This window comes from Chaetodon auriga, chromosome 9 (genome assembly GCF_051107435.1).
Source record: "Chaetodon auriga isolate fChaAug3 chromosome 9, fChaAug3.hap1, whole genome shotgun sequence".
NCBI lineage: Eukaryota > Metazoa > Chordata > Actinopteri > Chaetodontiformes > Chaetodontidae > Chaetodon > Chaetodon auriga.
Genome location: NC_135082.1, coordinates 17,647,688 through 17,665,653, shown reverse-complemented (window position 1 = coordinate 17,665,653; position 17,966 = coordinate 17,647,688). Strand labels below are relative to the sequence as shown.

Sequence of the window (17,966 nt, the reverse complement as noted above, 5' to 3'; positions counted from 1 at the left end):
AAAACGAGCCCTGGGGATGTTTTTTATTTTCAGCATTTAGACATTCTATCAAAAGTGGTCAATGTGGATACTTGGGTGTAGAGAGAGACTGTGTGTGTGTGTGTGTGTGTGTGCGCAAGAATCAGCGAGACACACTGTAGGTATCACAATACAATCATAGCATAGGCACAGCAATGAGTCGACGGCTTTTTACAATAAGATAATAAATGCACATTCAGAAAATGAGCCTGAGAGTGTGATTACTGAACGTTTGAGCCAGACCCAAATAGTTACAAATTTGCTAAGACTGCAAAATACCACCTTCCAAACTTGTAGCCCTTCCAAATACAGCCCTATCATCCCACGTCTCATTTTCAAAGCCTCTCTTTTCTCTCCCTCTCTCCTCCCACCACAAATCCCAGAACCTCGAGCAACAGAGAGAGAGAGAGAGAGAGAGACAGAGGAGATGAGGGGAGCATTTAAATCTAGCGTTCCGTGAGTGGTCGGGTCGGTGTCTGGAAATCTTTCACATCCTGTTTTCGCCGGGCAGATTTCAGCCCGGGACCGCAGAGAGCTGGCAGGGCCCTGTGCCTGGACACAGCTCCTCTCTCTCTTTTCTATCTGCTCCCTGCTTCCCTCGCCCTAAAGATCTCAGTCTGCAAACCTTTCCACCGCCTTCCTATCAACACCTTCAAACCTAAAGCAAACAAGCAGACGTCTAGCTCGCTGCGCTCTGCCCGCGGCCGCAGGAGTGCGACCGGAATTGAAATCCTGATAAAAAGAAGCCTTTTTATACAGACCAAATGTGGCCAAATCACACAACGCCCCCTTTAATATCCAAGTACAGGTTTAATACAGCTATGTTGTCATATTTACAGGGTCCTATATCAGACGGAAAGTTCCAGAGAAGTGAAGAAAAATGAAGTTTTCATGCCGGTAAAGAATGGGAGCAAAATCCTGATATTTGAGTCAGGAAGCAAAAAAAAATATAAGGTCTCAAAAGTCTGCTAAAGGTGATCGAACAGCGAAGATTAATGAACAGCTGTTCCATCGGTCCTCTCGTCTTTATTTTCCCCCTGAATGAAGCCAGTTTGTAGGTTTGGTCCTGCACTCGTTCTCCTCCTCTTTGCCCCCCCTCACCTCTTCCTCTGAACTCAGCGACACTTGCAGGATTTGACGACCATGTTGGAGAGCTGTTCAACGCGTGGCGTGCGGCCGATGAAGTACATGATGGTGAGGGGCTCCAGGTCCTGAGGAACGCAGCAGGGCGTGGCGGAGGCCTCAGGGTTCAGCTTGTTGTACAGAGGCAGGATCTGACCAGAAAAAAGACACAGTCGGAGCAGTTTTTATTACTTCACGTGAGAGACTTCCTGAATTTGTGTTTTGTCTTTGCTCTTCTCAATAGCTGCATTTCCTGCATCATGTTTTTTTTTGCACATTTGTAAGTGTCACATCAGAGAAGGTCGATGGTAACGACAAAAAACGTCCACAATTTTGAAAAAAAAAAAAAAAAAAAAATTATGCTCCTTTGAAAGAGTTAATGCGCCTAATGGGAGATTTCTTTTTTGTGACATTTCAAGAGTCCGCTTCAAATTCTCTTGCCAATTAGATGGAAATTACCTGAATTCCAGATCACATTAGCCAATAATCCATTTTACCAGGCTCCAAGTTAAGCGCTTGTAGCCAAACCACAGTGGATTGGACCAATCAGTGCCCTGTGAGGAACTACCAGCAGCCAGAGTTTACACTTCCAACTATGGTGAAGGGATAACCCGCCCTACTCTGCCTCTGATTGGCTTATTCTGATCATGCCTAAACCTAACCAACCCAACCAACGAAGGCAATGAGTAGTAATTTCGCCTGTGTGTGCCTTCGATGTGATGACAGTGAGAGAATTGACTTTTCATTCAAAAACAACAATGGCGGCTCCTACAGAGGTTAGCGTAGCTGTTGCTATAGTCACATATAGTCATGTTTCGTCGATCTAATTGGTTGAAATTATCCCACGATAGACAGTGACAGACACATGCTTCATCCAATCCCCTGCCAAGTATTTTTTGAAAGCGCCTGCCCTTTTCCAAACAGTTTCCATGGATGACTTCCCAGACGGTTCTGTGTAACAAACCATCTGGTCTGTCAGGTTCAGATGGAAACACAGTTAGTGAGGTGAAGGCCTCAGATGGGAAAAGCTGACGTCACGTACATTTCAGACCTGTCAGGATTTAGCAACGTTTAAATCAAAATGTGAGGACAGCTGTGAGCTTGTTTGCTTATGTTTTCTAGGCCACTTGAAAAGGGATAGTTGGACATTTTGGGTACACAGTGTTTGCTGCCTTGCAGAGAGTTCGATCGGTTCCGCTCTCACATCACCATCACCTTGATGATCAGACTGCAGGTCAACTAAACTTTTAACTTTGACTGCTGTGTTTTTACTATAGCCTCTCATCCCTTTCTGTCAGCCTGTTTCCTCATTTCTCTTTCATGTAGTTTAATATGTAGCCAACAACAAAAACTGCCAAACTCCATTTAAGTGAAAACCAATCAAATCAATCTATGTAAACAGTGCTGACAGCAGCAAAATGTCTCAGTGCAGCAAGCTTAAGTATCCAATAAACGTGAAAGTCTTACACATCTATATTACAATAATGGACATGAGGGGAGAGAAATCAGAGTAAGAGTCAGTGTGGCTACAGGCCAAGTCATAAGCTATGAGACAAACAGCTGTGTTGCATAAGCCTATATGTTCTGTAACAGGCTTCTGCGAAGTGACAGCCCATTTATGACACTGGGGTTAACCAATTTTAGCTAACTATGGTGTTTAGCAGCCACAAACAATGCACTTAAAGCCCATTTAAGGGCAAACATCACCCACATTTCAAAGTTTCTGTGCATTGAAGTGAGGCTAGAAGCTGATTTGGTCCAAACCAGAGTGTTTTACCAGAGGCGTTTGATTTTTCTGTTTTGTTTGGACCGGACAGCTGTTTATGACTGATCAATCCCAGATGATTTCTATTTATACTGTTTGGTTTTGTCTCTCGTGTCGAGAAGTCCGTCACTGTTTCCACTCAAACTGTCGAGCAAACCGAAAAACAAGGTCATGAATCTGAAGATTGGAGCAAAATATAACTTGGAGAAAAAAAGGACACATTTGTCTTTTCTTGACCGTTCTAGAAAATCTAATTTATTAGTCTGAGCGGTTCAAAAAAGTATCTTTGTTGTTCTGTTTCACAGAGATGGTTACAAACTGAGCTGCTGATTTTCATGCCTCTGTCTTATGTGGGGCTGCAGTATTTTCATACTTGTGTCAATAGAAACGCTGCGTTTTGGTAACAAGACCAAAACAATATTATCAAGCAAAAGCAAAACTCCATATATGTTCATTTTTGATAAAATACAAGCAGCCATATTTTATATTTCCTCAATAAAAGCAGTGTAAAAGTGGCACCATTTTATTTTATATCACAGCATTTGATGCCAGTTTTTGGTGCGACGGACGCATTTTTGATGATTCTAGCCAAGTATTGAGATTAAACACCCGTCCCTGGTCATACGTCATGCTACAGAAATAGACGACAAACTGACCATGTTATAGTGGTTGTTGGCACTCCAGAGGTAAGGACAGTTGCCGGCACAGAAGTTGGCTTTGTAACCTTTGGGCTCATGGATCCATTTCCAGTTGAGGTCACGCCTGAAGTCGATGTAGAGCGAGCGCAGGCAGCAGCCCTGGTCCGAGCCACTGAGACACAACATACACACAGAAATATTTCAACACCCGTCCGGCTTTTCAACGTCTGGGGCAAAAGCGCAAAGTTGGGTCATGGGAAAATGACAACGGGTCACCATTGAAGAACCAGCCATCACAAGGTAATGATTATGCAAGGCTGCCAGAGTTTTCCCCTGCAGCGTGAGGTAGTCTAAATAAAACACTGCACGCCTGTTGCCCTGCAGTCTAAACACAGGGTCAATGTTGTTAGTTTTGCCGCACAATAGTCTGAAAATGAGTTTTGGGTCAGGAGGGAAAAAAACTCAAATCCACTGCCCACCACAACTAGATTTGAGAATTATAAAACTACAAATTCTGGAAGAACGTCAGTCAGTGACATAACCACGCTCAGGCGGCTGGTTGGCGGCGTACCGGGAGCAGGTTGTGGTGTCTGTGGCGGCCGCCCTCTTCTTGCGGTTCTTCTTGGCCGGGTTGTCCACTCTGTCGCTGGGCAGCACGGTGAGGATGAGGTGCGGCGTCTTGGTGCTGAAATCCGCCTGGCCTTTAACCTGGCCGGGCTTTCTTATCTGACGAAGCCTCTCATCGTCCACGCCTGCGGAGAGTAGTGTAACAGCTGATACTCTGTGTCTCAAGCTGAGGGGCGGGACGCAAAAGAGGTCGCCGCATAATCATGAGGGGCCACACAATGACTTGACATGCAAGTCAAACTCACTCTGCACTCACTCGAGATATACGCAGTCGCATTTTAAAGGGTCACAAGGCGAAACGGTCCTGAACTACTGAGTTAATACCTTTGAATTCCTGCAGTCTGGATGCCAGAAAAATGTGGTCATTAATTTACAGTAATAACCACAAAGTCACAGATTCTTTTCAGGAATTTCCTCTAACATACATATAGTTTTACACTCCAAAGTGTTTTTTCTGGACAGGCAGTCGGGCAACTTTTGAACAAATATTGCAGCACATAGACAGAAAAATGTACATGACACAGCTATTTTCAAGGCCAGGAAGACAGCCTGACTGTTTGTATCTGATTTCATGGCTTTTCTGGTGCTTCATGGCCTGGAGAAGTACAAGAGCTCAAAACAAGCCCCCGCTTGTCCTACATCAGTATCAAAAGTTGACATTTTTTCCAAGATGTGAAAAAACTTGGCTCAGCTGAGTGAAAATCCTGAGGAAAGTGCCGCAATTTAGGGCCTAAATGGAGCAACGCAGACAGTCTGACTTTCAATAGTGGAAGAACAGTTTCTCCATTATTCCAGGAGGATAGCGAGTAAGTGATTAATGAATCATTCTCGAGGCGCCTTACAGAAGAGTCTCCACTTTATGCTCACATTTGGTGACCCACAGGATTATTCCTGTGCTGATAAATCTTCCACATATGCTTTTAATGACCTTATGAAGACATTTACAACCAGCCTTTTAGGTTTCTTATTTCTGTCGCTACTGATATTAAACTGAGGTTTTTTTGTTTTTTCGTTTTTATAAATCTTTGGCTCATTGGCTGTCATTTTTGTTTATTTATTTGTTTAAGTGCCTCGGTTAGCTCAACTGATTTTCACGTGAAACATCACTTTGACCAGTGTTGAACGCTGACCACAAACAACCAGCATCTACAGAAACCTGCTAGAAACACTGCAAAAGGCAAAATCTATGTCAGATAAATATCTCAAATTAAGGCAATAAGTGCTTATTTTTTGTCTGACAAGTTAAATATTCTTACCAGGCAGTTTTTATGTTAGAGCATTTCACTTGTGCCGAGCCTTTTTGGTCTTAATTATCTCAATAAGATATTAGAAGATATCAGATTTTATCCCTGGATCTGAGTAACTGCTTACACTAGAGTTCCCAGAATAATAAAGCTGTTTGATCAACACTAAGTACAAAACTGCTGTGCTGAAGTCAAAACGACTTTGTATCAAGACTAATGTACTGGTTTCCAGTCTGACCCCATTACTTTTAAGATAACTGTGGGCTCTTTCAGACTTTTATTTGTTTTAAAAATATTAATTTCCTGTTCTGTAATATTCCAGTAATATTTCCACATTTTCTTGCTTCTTTTCCTTGTTTTTGAGAGCTGAGTTTTTGCAGTGAAAAAGACAGTCTGAAATCATCATCATCATCATCATCATCATCATCATCAGGCTGAACAGCCTTTCCCCGAACGTCTCGGACATGAAACAGCCTGCCTGGAACAGGAGATTAAACTTTTTTCTGTGTGAGGTGTGAAAAGCTTCCCTCCAGTCAAAGTGAATTCAGTTTAAGGTTTAGTGTCACTGGCCTTGAAGCTGCTCTAATAATCCACCCTGCACATACACACACAAACACAAAGACCTGACCAATGTGACAAGCAGTGAAAACAACAAGAACTGCAACAAACCTGCAAAGAGAGCCTCCAGCTCCTCACTCTTGTTGGGAACTATGTTGTTGGTGGATGGGACGAAGGTGCAGCAGGGACAGTGGACGCCCAACTTAAGGCCGAGATTATTCTCTGATTGGTGGAAGAGGAGACAGAGAAAGACACACATTGAGATCAGCTGATGAAGATGAAGTTCACAAACACTGTCAGCGGCCTGCTGGTGCTGAATCTGACCTGGATCTGACACCCAGTCCTTAATGGTTTCGGTGACCTCCACTGAGATCCAGGCTCCCTTTGCCTTCGGCTGAATGGTGCGGGAGTCAATATAACGTTGAGTGGAGGTGCTCTCTTCATCTGGCTTCAGCAGCTGGCAACACACACACACAAAGACAGGACAGTGATGGAGCTGATGTACACACTCACAGTTCCTGTCAGGGTAGTGAGTAAATACTATAATTTCCACTTTGGTAAAAGGTTAGCATGTTCATCATTCCTTCGTTTTTACATAACACATGATTGGCATAGAGCCATTATCATCATCAGGCGTGAAGATTGTGTTTCGTTCCTGGGGCTAACATTTTTCTGCAAGAGGTATAAAATGTCTCCCTCGAGCCCAAATATAATTACTCTTTAATTGGTGAAAATTTAGTGTCGTAATACTCTTGCTGGCCTGATGCCCACCATCCTGACAGAAGAAACCTGACACAAAAATAACATTCCTGGTCACACTTCACACATACAAACTATCTTTTAAAGATTCTTCTGTGATTTTGCTGCCTTGTCTCTGATAAAAAGAGGACAAATGAGGCCTGAGGTGATTTTAAAGGAGCATACATGAAGCATCTCCCTCATAATTGTGGAAATATTTGGTTTAGTCCAAATGTCTCTCACTGATATTGCTGATCATGCACTTGTTTGGTGGTTCTGCAGCAGTCAGTCTTTGAACCGCTTACCTGATAGATCTCCACTCTCTGCTCTGAGGCCCGGGCCAGCGGGTTGGGAGCTCTGAAGATCCTGAACTCAGCTTTGACCAGGGTGCTGTTGGTCAGGTCCACTCCGCTGACGTCGAAGTGGACGACTCTGTAGTGGGGGCTGGGGACTGCTGGCTGGACCACATCTGGATGAAGAAACAAAGAGCGTGAAGGATGACTAATGATCCTACATCTCATGCCCTCTTCGACAATGTTGTATTTATACTTTTGGTTAAAACAGCGCTGTGATGCATTGTCTCGGACATAATTGCTGCTGATGAGTGTCTCGAAACTAAATTATAGGTTCGGGCATCGTGAGTAAATGTGTCTGGGCTTATGTTTAATATATGCGTAATTGTAGCGTTCATGCTCTATGAAACATCACCTCCCAGCTAGACAGTTATGTAATTATGCACCATGTAGTATCTAACGCCATTAATCTTAAAACCTCCCAAATAAGGTCCATCAACATCAATTTTTGTTTCTTTGCATGAGAGCTGCCAGCGACCAACCACACCACAGAGCTGCTCTGAAGGCATCAGAGAATCGAGTGCCTTGCTCAAGGGTTCATCTCCAGAGGCTGTTGAGGGACGGGGAGGCGGGATAGCTCTTGATAACTTCGCTTTCTCCACCCCTGCCTCATTTCACCAAACTTCTGTCTAATGGTTAATGGAGCTGGGCAGTAGTTGCAGCAGAGCGCCTGGTTTAAATGGGCCATGAAGAGCAATATTTTGTTGATATAGTATTTGTGTAAATACTGTAATTATGTGAAATTCGATGGTAGTGGTACTTTTAGTATTTAGAATTTCTATTTTGTGAAACATAAACCTCGACTCTTGTCCATTTCAGAGGAAAATATACTTTTGACTCCATTTACTGAGACTGACAGCTGGAGGTATTTGTTACCTTGCAGAACAATTTACATACAACACATAACAAGACTTTTAACCTTAGAAAACATGGTGCTTTGCTACAGACTGAATACCCAGCAATATATAAAGTAGTCAGAGTTACAACCACCTGGACCACACACCTTAGAGTGGTGCTTATGCATCAATTTAACCTTCGGGAATGGACCATTTCGCACCACCAGTTATGCGTTTTAACCAATATTCATGTACTGTTACCAGGGTAATATTGACTGCATGATTTTTACTTGTAAAAGGTTTTTTTTTTTTTTTTTTTTTTTTTTTACTTATTAATACTTGTACTTAAGTAGGATCTGAATGCTGAATGCTCACACATCACACATGGACTCACTTGTGTCGGTGCGGGGAGGCAGCATGTCGATCCTCTGCACCTCTTTGGCATAATAGTCCTCCTCGCTGCTCTCGCGCTCGCACGTGGACTCAGCCAGACGCGCGCGCTCCTTCAGCAGCTCCCGCGTGCTGTTGTAGAGCAGCATGACCTCCGGGGGCACCGAGCCAGCCGGCGGGTCCTCGTCCTCGTCGGGCGGGCTACGGATGCGCAGCTTGCTGAGGATCTGCCCGCGGACGGCCTCGATGCGCCGGGACTTCTGCTTGTCCAGGTTGATGGACTGGCACGTGTTGATCCCCTCCACCAGCAACACACCGGAGAACCGGAGCAGCAGCAGCAGCAGCGCGAGGCGGAGGAGCCACATTGTCCGGTGGGGAGACGGAGGGACGGAGGTGCTCCCTGAACGGCCGTGGAGGAAATCAGCTGAAACAATTAAGGTCACTGTGGTGGACTGAAACTAAAGCCGAGTCTCCAAACCACGCATGAAGAAATATGTGCGTAAAGTGGTTTGAAATTTAAAACCGAGGGTGAAACCAGTGTCTCCAAAACCTAGTTCAGTAAAATAAAAAAGGCAAAAAATATCCAATATCCAGCTCTAACAGGCTATTTTGGTCAAAACCACTTTCTGTGGAAAAGGAAAACCACATCTGCTGACTTTACATTTATTCTGCTAAGGTCATTTTATAGCATTGTTCATCCATGCGCCTGCATATTTGAACACCAAACACATAAAGACGCATCGTCATTTGTTCTTTAGAGTTTAAATGTAAGTTATTAAATAGAATTTTTTGGTTTTAAAAATAGGGCAGCACTAGAAATACTGTGTCTACGCGCCAAATGATATCACCCTAAAACCAAACTCCACTGTAAAAACCTCAAATTTAGCGACTGGAAATTTGGCTGACGCTGTAATTCCAATCCGGTGCGCTCAACAGCTCCGGTGGTGTCCCGTGCCGGTGCGTGCGCGCTTTCCGCGTGTACAGGTGAAGGTATTTAATCAGTCTAACCGATAAGTTGGAATTTTATCCGTCTCCGTTTTCCGTCGTCCATCCTGGCATAATTCAACAGCTTTCGGGAGAAAAGAGTCATCACAGGAGCTCAGCCCATGTCGCAAATTCTCCAAACAAAAACCTGAGCTGCTCACTTCACCTTAAGCAGCATGGTCCCCGTGCTTTTACCTCCGAAAGACCCATCTGTGGGGCGAAGAATTGGCCCATACCAGCCTCCACGAAATCTACTTACAGCTTAAAAAAACCATATACCCAATGAGATCCTCCCATTCACCGTTATAGGTAAACAGTCTGCACTAAAACGTAGGAAAAAACTGTTGATTTATGTTGGAAAAAACATGGTGGGCCTGTTAATCCCCCTCATATAAACATCAAAACACGGAAAAAGTCAGACGACATAAAAAGGCATGACGCAGAAAAAAATATATGAAAGAAGTCCTTGTGCTGTGAATTTAAAAAAAAAAGAGAGGAAACTTTACAGTAAATTACAGATCCCGGGGTTAAATGAGCTCCAGCCTGATGAGTGCTGGGCTGAAAGCTCTGCTGAAAACACCGAGACCTGCTGCGTGACGCGCCTCCATTATTCTGCAGATCCTCTGTGAGAAACGCACAGAGCCCCAGACAGAGGGAGGTGGTGGAGGGAGGGACTGGATGTGAGAGAGGTGGTGGTGGTGGTGGTGGTGGCGGAGGGGCGGGTTGCCACCAAAGTGAGTGTGTGATTATGTAGGCAAGAGCCATCTTCCTCTCTCTCGCGCGCGCGCACGCACACACACTTCGCAATTTCCTCACTCCACAAAAATGCTTGCGCCACCCTCTCTCTGCAGGTAAATATCCCCCGAGGACGGATCAGCATTAAAGGAACAGTCCCACATGTTGAAAAATATACTTGTTCACCTTTTTCCACAGAGAATTTGATTAGAAAATTGATGAATTACCTCACTCACGTCTGTGGAGTAAATATGAAGCTGGCTCGGAGCCAGCAGCTGGTTAGCTTAGCTTAGCATAAACACTGGGAATGGGGGAAAACAGTTAGCGTGGCTACCACCTGCATCTTTAAAGCTCACTAATTAACACTGTTACAACAAAAAAATACATAAATAAATCAACTGGCACCTATCTGACCATAAAACAGCAAATGTCATCTTTACAGTTCATTTTTGTATGAACCAAACAATAAGATATAACATGTTCATTACTGAGCTTTGGAGGTGCAGGCAGGCAGGTTTCATGATGTTTGGACAGAGCCAGGCTAGCTGTTTCACTGTTTCCAGTCTTTTTGCCAACAAAGATAAAATCTACAAGATCTGCAGCAGAGGTAAGAAGCATATTTCTCAAAACGTCAATCTAAATCTTGAAACATCAAAATGATAAAATGAAAGATGAAGAAATATGGATTTGTTCATTCCAGTGATTTCAAAATGCAGCTTTAATAAGGATCTGAGCGTAATTTTCAGCTTAAGCCTCACTCATGCTGGTGTCTTGAGTCTTATCCCAATTTCATTAAATCGCTGCACAGCTCATCCCTTTTTATCTTTATCTTTCCATCTTTCAATCGAGGCCCTTTCTTTCCTCTCTGTTCCTCTTCAGGCTCATTGTTAATTACAGCTCAGGACTTGGAGAGGACTGTTAATCTGTCAGGGGTGGCTTTTATTGCTGCTCTGCTGCCATCCCATTATACCGTTATTATAGTTGCGGGTGCAGGCCTGTAATTGCTGTAAGTAGAAGGGAAAGGTAGGAGAGACTCAGGCTGCCTCGAGGCTTCTGGTCACGGCAAACACCCCTCTTCATCGTCTGTCCTGGCAGGGTTTCTAAAAACGATAACACTGCCAGGCTCCTGTCGCAACTTGACTGCTGCTGCACAGCCAGAAACGAATGGAAACACACTTAATTTGCTTATGTGGACCTGGACTCTTTCTTTCAGCAATCTTAAAAAGATCAGTGGGGTACTCAGATCACAGCAGCCCTCCCAGGTGGGGTGTCGTGTGTGTGTGTGTGTGCTGTAATGTGTGGCATAAAAAAAAAAAGACTTCCTCAAAAACAACTTCTAGCCTGACTGCTTTTTTCTGCCGCTTTTCCTCAAAGCCAAATATAGACAAGCCACTGCCACGTCATCTGGCCCTCAGCACTTTCTTAAACCCTGAGAGAGGGCGAGATGGGGTTCAGAGCCTGCCTCTCACTCAGGGCTTATATTTTAGCATGCCTGTAATATGAATTAACCCATATTTTCCACAAAAACCTGAAAGAATCTTGGCCATCATGGAAATTAGGGCAGTTTTATTGAAAAAGAAAGAGCCCAAACAGATACAAAAATAAATACAGATAAAACCACTGGGGGTGACTCTCGGGGAACATTTCCATCTGTTATTCCTCCATTGGCAGCATCAGCCACTTAAATGTCATAACTGTAATCAACCAAACGGTGCTGCCGCTTCTCTCATGGCGGCAATTTAAACCAGAGTCCAGCCTCTCTCTCTCTCTCCTCTCTGTGAATACCCACAATCCCATCTGAGTGGCAGAGCAGGGGGGGAGGTTGTGTTGGGTGCCGTCTACACCTCGTCTTCGTTCAGCAGCATGTTGGGGATTCCTCTGGAGATTGGGAACTCTCGTCCTGATTCGGGACACTGCAGGCAGCCCTCTATCACCTCCACCTGCAACACACAGGAGGTATGAGGCCACCACTAGATGTCACCACAGAGCACAATGCACCATATGGCCAAAAGTATATGGACATCCCTGCTGCCATACTTTTGGTTTGGGGCCAGTTTGTATGGTTTGGCCTCGACCTCTAAGTTCCATTTGAGGGAAATCTTTGATGCTACAGCATACAATATTTCAGACCAGTGGTTCCCAAGCCCTGGGCCGTGGTCCAATACAGGGCCATGGAACATTTGCTACTGGGCCATGAGAAAAAGATATGATTCAGCAAACACTGCTTGATAATAAGCATACAACGCAAAAGGCTGTTTTCTTGCAGTAATTATCTAGAACCTGACGCAGCCTGTGCTTTATTTTTTCTTCTCCATCCCCACGCTCCAAACAACAATATGCTGATCTTTAAATGACGGTCCACTGTGGGGGGATTTAGGGGGATCTATTGGCACAAATGGAATATAAGATCCATAAGAATGCTTTCATGAAAAGATAGTCGCCCTAACATGAGACATTCTGCTGTGGAACTTGTGTCTAGCTAACCATGTAGCATTGAGCTAAACAGCTACTTTAGCTTCTGAGGCTGTTTAAAGTTACGTGTCCATACAAATATAAAAAATGAAAGTCTGAAGATACTGACATGGTCATATCCTCCTGCATTACTTTTCTGTTTTAGCTGCTCAATGACTGTGCTGCGCTAACACTAATGCTAGCTAACATCGACTTTCACTACAGCTGACTGTCTCATGTCGAGCGCTGTGGGTGTTGGCAGAAAGTCTTTTTCTTGCACAAATCTCCCATGTGAAGATAAATGGGACTGGCATCAGGTGATGGTGTTTGTCAGCTACTTCCCAAAAACACACAGAGTGCCTGAAAGGGTGTGTTTGATTTATTATTACCATGCTTGCCAAATCTGCAGACTGCCTCACTATTCAAGATGTTTACATCAGGCAAGGACTGACAACAACAATAAAATAATAACAGTAATAATGACATCCCTACAATGTACTGTACTGTAAAATGTAAATATTTACCAAATGCCTTATAGTGTAAGGGAATGATATTTCTTTTTACTATGTGTGTGTGTGTGTGAGTGAGTGAGTGAGTGAGTGAGTGAGTGAGTGAGTGAGTGAGTGAATGAGTGAGTGAGTGAGAGAGTGAGAGAGAGAGAGAGAGAGAGACAGTGAATGAATTAGAAAGTGACTGTAATTAGTCTTTTAGGATGCATTTGCAGGCCACTCAACAAAGTCTTATGTTCTTTATTATGTTCTTTCTCTCGCTGCTGCATCATCCATATTTGCTGAAATCATAAATTATTAAATTACGAGAAAAAACTGGCTGTCGGGCCAGTGAATATATACAAGAGACCAGTAAAACTTGGGTCTTATGGCCACGTGGGCCAGTTGGGGAAAAAAAAAAAAAAACGTGTTGGACAGAGCGAAATGTGTTTTTATGAGTAACATTCAATGTAAACATAATCTCCACTTCACAGCTTTAAGATGAGTTTTAGTTAAGTTTTCATGCTCGCTCACCTTCTTGCTTGTGTACTCTTTTCTTTCTCTCATTTTCCAACTTGGTGTCAAGGCCAATCCGCAATGACACCGTCAATATAAATATAAATGTGTCTTAAATGTAACATTTATAAGTGTCTGCTTTAGACAATAGGGTGCTTCCAACTTTGTGGCAACAGTTTGGGGAAGCCCCTTTCCTGTTTCAACGTGACAGCAGCCCCGAGCACAAAGCCGGACGGGCTCCAAATTCAAGTGGAAAGCCCAAACAGTCTGTCATAGTAGCACATTTAGCATTAGCAGTGGTTCTGGGATGAGGTGTTCAATCACATATGTGTAATGTCTGGGAGTCAACATGCTTTTGGCCATGTGGTGCACATACTGAGGTTACAATAATATCTAAAAATACAGTATTTTAGTTCCTGTGTTTGATGTTTACAAAAAAAAACCTGAATGGACATGGTGCAGTTATGAAAAACAAGACACTGAGCAGGAAACGGCCACATGAAAGCTTTGCTGCTAATTGCTGTTGCCAGCAATAGAAACAGAAACAGGATGTCAAGTACATACTGTATCTTTGTATGTCACTGTGTGAGAGTGAGTATTGCAAGCTGTAATTTTAGCAGTTTTTTCACTGTGTTAAGAGAAACGAGAACAGGAAACACTGCTGGGATCCGCGTGGTCAATAATATAAAGAATGGAGAGGTGGTCTCTAGCTTCACACAAAAAGAACCAAAGCACGTCTTTATTTGATTGTTTTAGTGTTGAAGATGGTTTCAATTTATGACAATGTGTTGGTTTCACTCAGATTAAAAGTTAAAGCCATAAAACAACATGCAAATTTGAATATTTGCCTAAAAACAAGACCTTTGTAATCATGAAACAACCAGCGCTGCAACAATGTTAATCTACATCTGTTCTGATAACTGATTCATGGTTGAGGTTATTTTTAAGCAAAAATGCCAAACATTCTGTGGCTCCAGCCTCTCCAATATGAGGCTTTGCTGTTTTATATAACACATCTGTGGGTCGGAGAACAAGAAGACGTCTCATGACGTCACCCTTTTCACTACTTCTTGGACATTCTACAGGTCAAAACATGAATCAATTAATTGAGAAAACAATCATGAAAATCGTGCTTAGCCCTAAAAAGAACACATTGACGTTATTATTAGAAGTTAGAAGTGTAAATACATACAGTATTAAAAATACCATTACAGTCCAAAAAACTGCATTTTTTTTTTACTAACAGCAATGACTGTGAGCTCATTACCTCTAAAAGCACTCTGTGCACCTTCTTCAGGAACTCCTCGTCTTTCTCATAATCTGGCACCAGCTCAGCCGGCAGGTCTTGCCGTTGACCCAACTAGAGATGGAGAAGAGAAACAACTGTTAAACTGGGCAGCTGTCACTGGGTGGAAGAAGAGACCATGACAGATTCTCCACCTACTGGTGAAGAAGATACCAAAGAAACAAAAGCACTGGGCCACAGCACTCAACACCCCAGTGATGGAGTACTGTTCACTGTATACTGCAGAGTACACAAACAGAACATTTTGTTAACCACTGCTGTTGATACACAGCATCAACTCCGCAATCAGTAACGTAACGTCATAATGTGTGTTTGAAAATCCAAATAAATAAACACACATATATATTGACGTTTTTAAAATTTTCAGGTTTACAACGGATAAAAAACAAAATGCAACACAAGACAACATCTCACAGTGAATCAGTGAACAAGTGACAAAACAAACAGAACTCTAGATGTTGTAATTAAAACACTGTAGATAAAGTAAGCAGAATAAGCCAAACCAATAAACCAAGGGAGAAAAGATTTCAAGAAAAGGGCAAAAAGTATAAATAAAATACCACATAAATACAACCTTGATTACAAAAAAGTTGGGACACTGTGTGAAGTGTAAATAAAAACAGAATATGATCAAACAAACTGTTTACTGACATCAGTTTAACGCACTGCTCCTGAGCCCATGCAGTAACATACTTAGTGGTGAACTTTGCTCTAGTTTCCTTCCTTATATACATTAAAAAATAAGACCAAGCTTTTTCCTATTAGAGATGCAAAAGAGGCAATGTCAGCAAAAACACAGGCTTTGTTTGACTCTTTTCATGACTCAATCCTGGCAGTCAAAGTCCAGACTTTCGTTTGTATGGACGTTGTGGTGAGAGAGACCAATTTCCTAATAAACACAGCTGCTGGATTCTGGCAATGCAACCACTCTCCGATACTTCTGACAACTCGTTTCCAATCAAGTAAACAAAAGATCAATCCCACATTAAACAAAGAGAAGTACCTGCTTCTTTGCAACACCTCTAACAATAACTGTCATCTAACTGATGCATAATTACATTAATGTATAATTTTGTATTGTGTAAATTCACCCACTGACCACCCATCATCAGCTCTCTTTAAGGATCACTTTCCTCTTAAATGTCACAGTTATCATACATAAAATATATATAAAATTGAGACTGATTGTGCACTGCTTGGCAAATTAAAATAGAATAATAGTTTTTCTCCTTTTCACTTAAACTAACCCAACAACTCTTTCTGCTGCTCCTAATTTATAGATATCACAAAGATTCCCTCTTGTCTGTTCACCTTAAATCATCATTGAGCTTTTGGAAGGATCTTAAAAATGACCTACAAATGACCAAGTTCCCTAATAAACAACCCCCCCCCCCCCCCCCCCATCGAATAGATGGATTGTTCCAAATTGAAGGACATCCTTGATTATATTGAGATACGTGACAGCTTAGAAGCTTTTCTCCTCAGCAATGCTCCTAAATTGGATTGGTTTCCATGCTAATGTGATATCCACGGACAGTCTGGACGGTCTGACTCACCTCCTCTGCGGCCTGGACCAGAACGCTCCACTCCAGTTTGGGGATCATCCGGCTGACAAACTGAGGGTTGAACTCCACCTCTTTCATCTTCACCTCAGTTGCCTGCACAAAGAAAACACGAGTGACTTTTTGCCACACGTGGCTGCGTTCAAAATCATGTCTTCTGCCACTTGAACTATTACCAACATTAGAAACATAACAGTTAACTCTAACGACCAATAAATTGACATTTTTCACACATTGTGGGTTTTTTTTATCATTACAGACAGGTTCATTATAGCGTCACATGAGTATAATTTACACATCTATTATTAGCATGTTGAGTAAAAACTGTAGTGTATATGCTGTAAGTTTAATTAATTACATTGTGGGAAGTTTTAATTCAGAGTAGACTACATAGCAGAGGAGTTAATATATTGTAACAGGTGGCAAATAGGGTGTGTGATTTTGACCATGGAAATTTAAAAATATTCAATATTTTGTGTGGACAGTAACACGTCATCAAATATATTTCAAGACATAAAGCTACAGATGTGATTCTAAGCGAGTCTTGCATGCCTATTTATTTACATCTGTGAATTACGGGGAGAGCAAGGTAAGTTTGTTCTTATAGCTAGGTTGCTATCATCTCGTTAGCTACTTATTCAAACCTAGCACAGCAACCGTCCTGGTCCATAATACAGGTAATGTCGGGTGTCGGTAAAACGTTAACTTAACTTTAGAAAGACCTCCGACCTAGACAAGCGAACTAAGCGTCTCTATCTCCTGTCATTTTGGTGCGCCAAACAACATCAAATATGAAGACTAAATGGTGTTTTGTGTCAGTAATGTTAGCAGTTAGCCATGTTGCTAGTTTACCTTGATGAGCAGCGGGTATCCTTTCATGACCCCCTTCACGTGAGATGTCAACATGTTGTGCGTGAGCAGCTTCATGTTTACAGCAAATAGTCACAGCTTCAACTGTGTTTTTACGATGAATGTGCGCGGATAATTTCAGTCTGTCAACCACTTTTTGGTCACGCTCTAACGTTTACATGTGGACCGGAAGTGCCGCCGTTGCATCACTGAAAAAGTTCCCCTGAAGCTTTTAGCCCACCGCCGCTGGTTCCTCTATGACAGCCGTAATTTAGCTGGTTTTAATATCGTTACACTGCTACAGCTTTTTCTTTGATAATAATATTCACAATGACCTGTGTGGGAACTAATATTCAGATTGTTTACATTTACTTAAATTAGAAATAAAAGTTTAAAAAGGCTCTATAACAATAAAAATCCTGCGTTCAAATTTCACTAAATTAAAAATGTAGTTTTTTCAGGGTATTTTGCAAAATAATATGTATGATTGCATTATTGTTACTGAAGCCATTAACGTCTAAGCAATTACACATCATCATGATGTCATAGCTTTACAGACTTAATTATATACACTTACATAACTATTACATGCAGTATTGTTAACTACAGCGCTGGATCACACCTCGTTTGTCAATCATATGTTTTGTATCTGAGATCTTAACTTTCTCAAAAGCGTGCAAAGTAAATATTTGCCCCTGAAATGTAATGGAATAGAAGTCTAAAGTAACACAGCATGAAAATACTCAAGTTAATTCCACCACTTACCACAACAAAGTACTGGAGTTG

The 17,966-nt window shown here is 42.3% G+C and overlaps 2 protein-coding genes across 2 annotated transcripts; both read right to left on the bottom strand.

Annotated features, from left to right (window-relative positions):
- On the bottom strand, positions 1 to 9,900 carry tgfb5 (transforming growth factor, beta 5). The gene is made up of 7 exons (XM_076739837.1): positions 8,294 to 9,900; positions 7,016 to 7,179; positions 6,297 to 6,429; positions 6,084 to 6,194; positions 4,115 to 4,295; positions 3,562 to 3,715; positions 1 to 1,292 (listed from the first exon to the last, which is right to left on the bottom strand). Exons 1-7 carry the CDS (start codon positions 8,652 to 8,654, stop codon positions 1,134 to 1,136), a joined length of 1,263 nt encoding a protein of 420 aa, XP_076595952.1. The 5' UTR covers positions 8,655 to 9,900; the 3' UTR covers positions 1 to 1,133.
- Positions 9,901 to 11,557: 1,657 nt separating this feature from the next.
- On the bottom strand, positions 11,558 to 17,391 carry trmt112 (tRNA methyltransferase activator subunit 11-2). The gene is made up of 4 exons (XM_076739221.1): positions 17,184 to 17,391; positions 16,326 to 16,427; positions 14,731 to 14,823; positions 11,558 to 11,948 (listed from the first exon to the last, which is right to left on the bottom strand). Exons 1-4 carry the CDS (start codon positions 17,256 to 17,258, stop codon positions 11,847 to 11,849), a joined length of 372 nt encoding a protein of 123 aa, XP_076595336.1. The 5' UTR covers positions 17,259 to 17,391; the 3' UTR covers positions 11,558 to 11,846.
- Between the last annotated feature and the right edge of the window lie 575 nt (positions 17,392 to 17,966).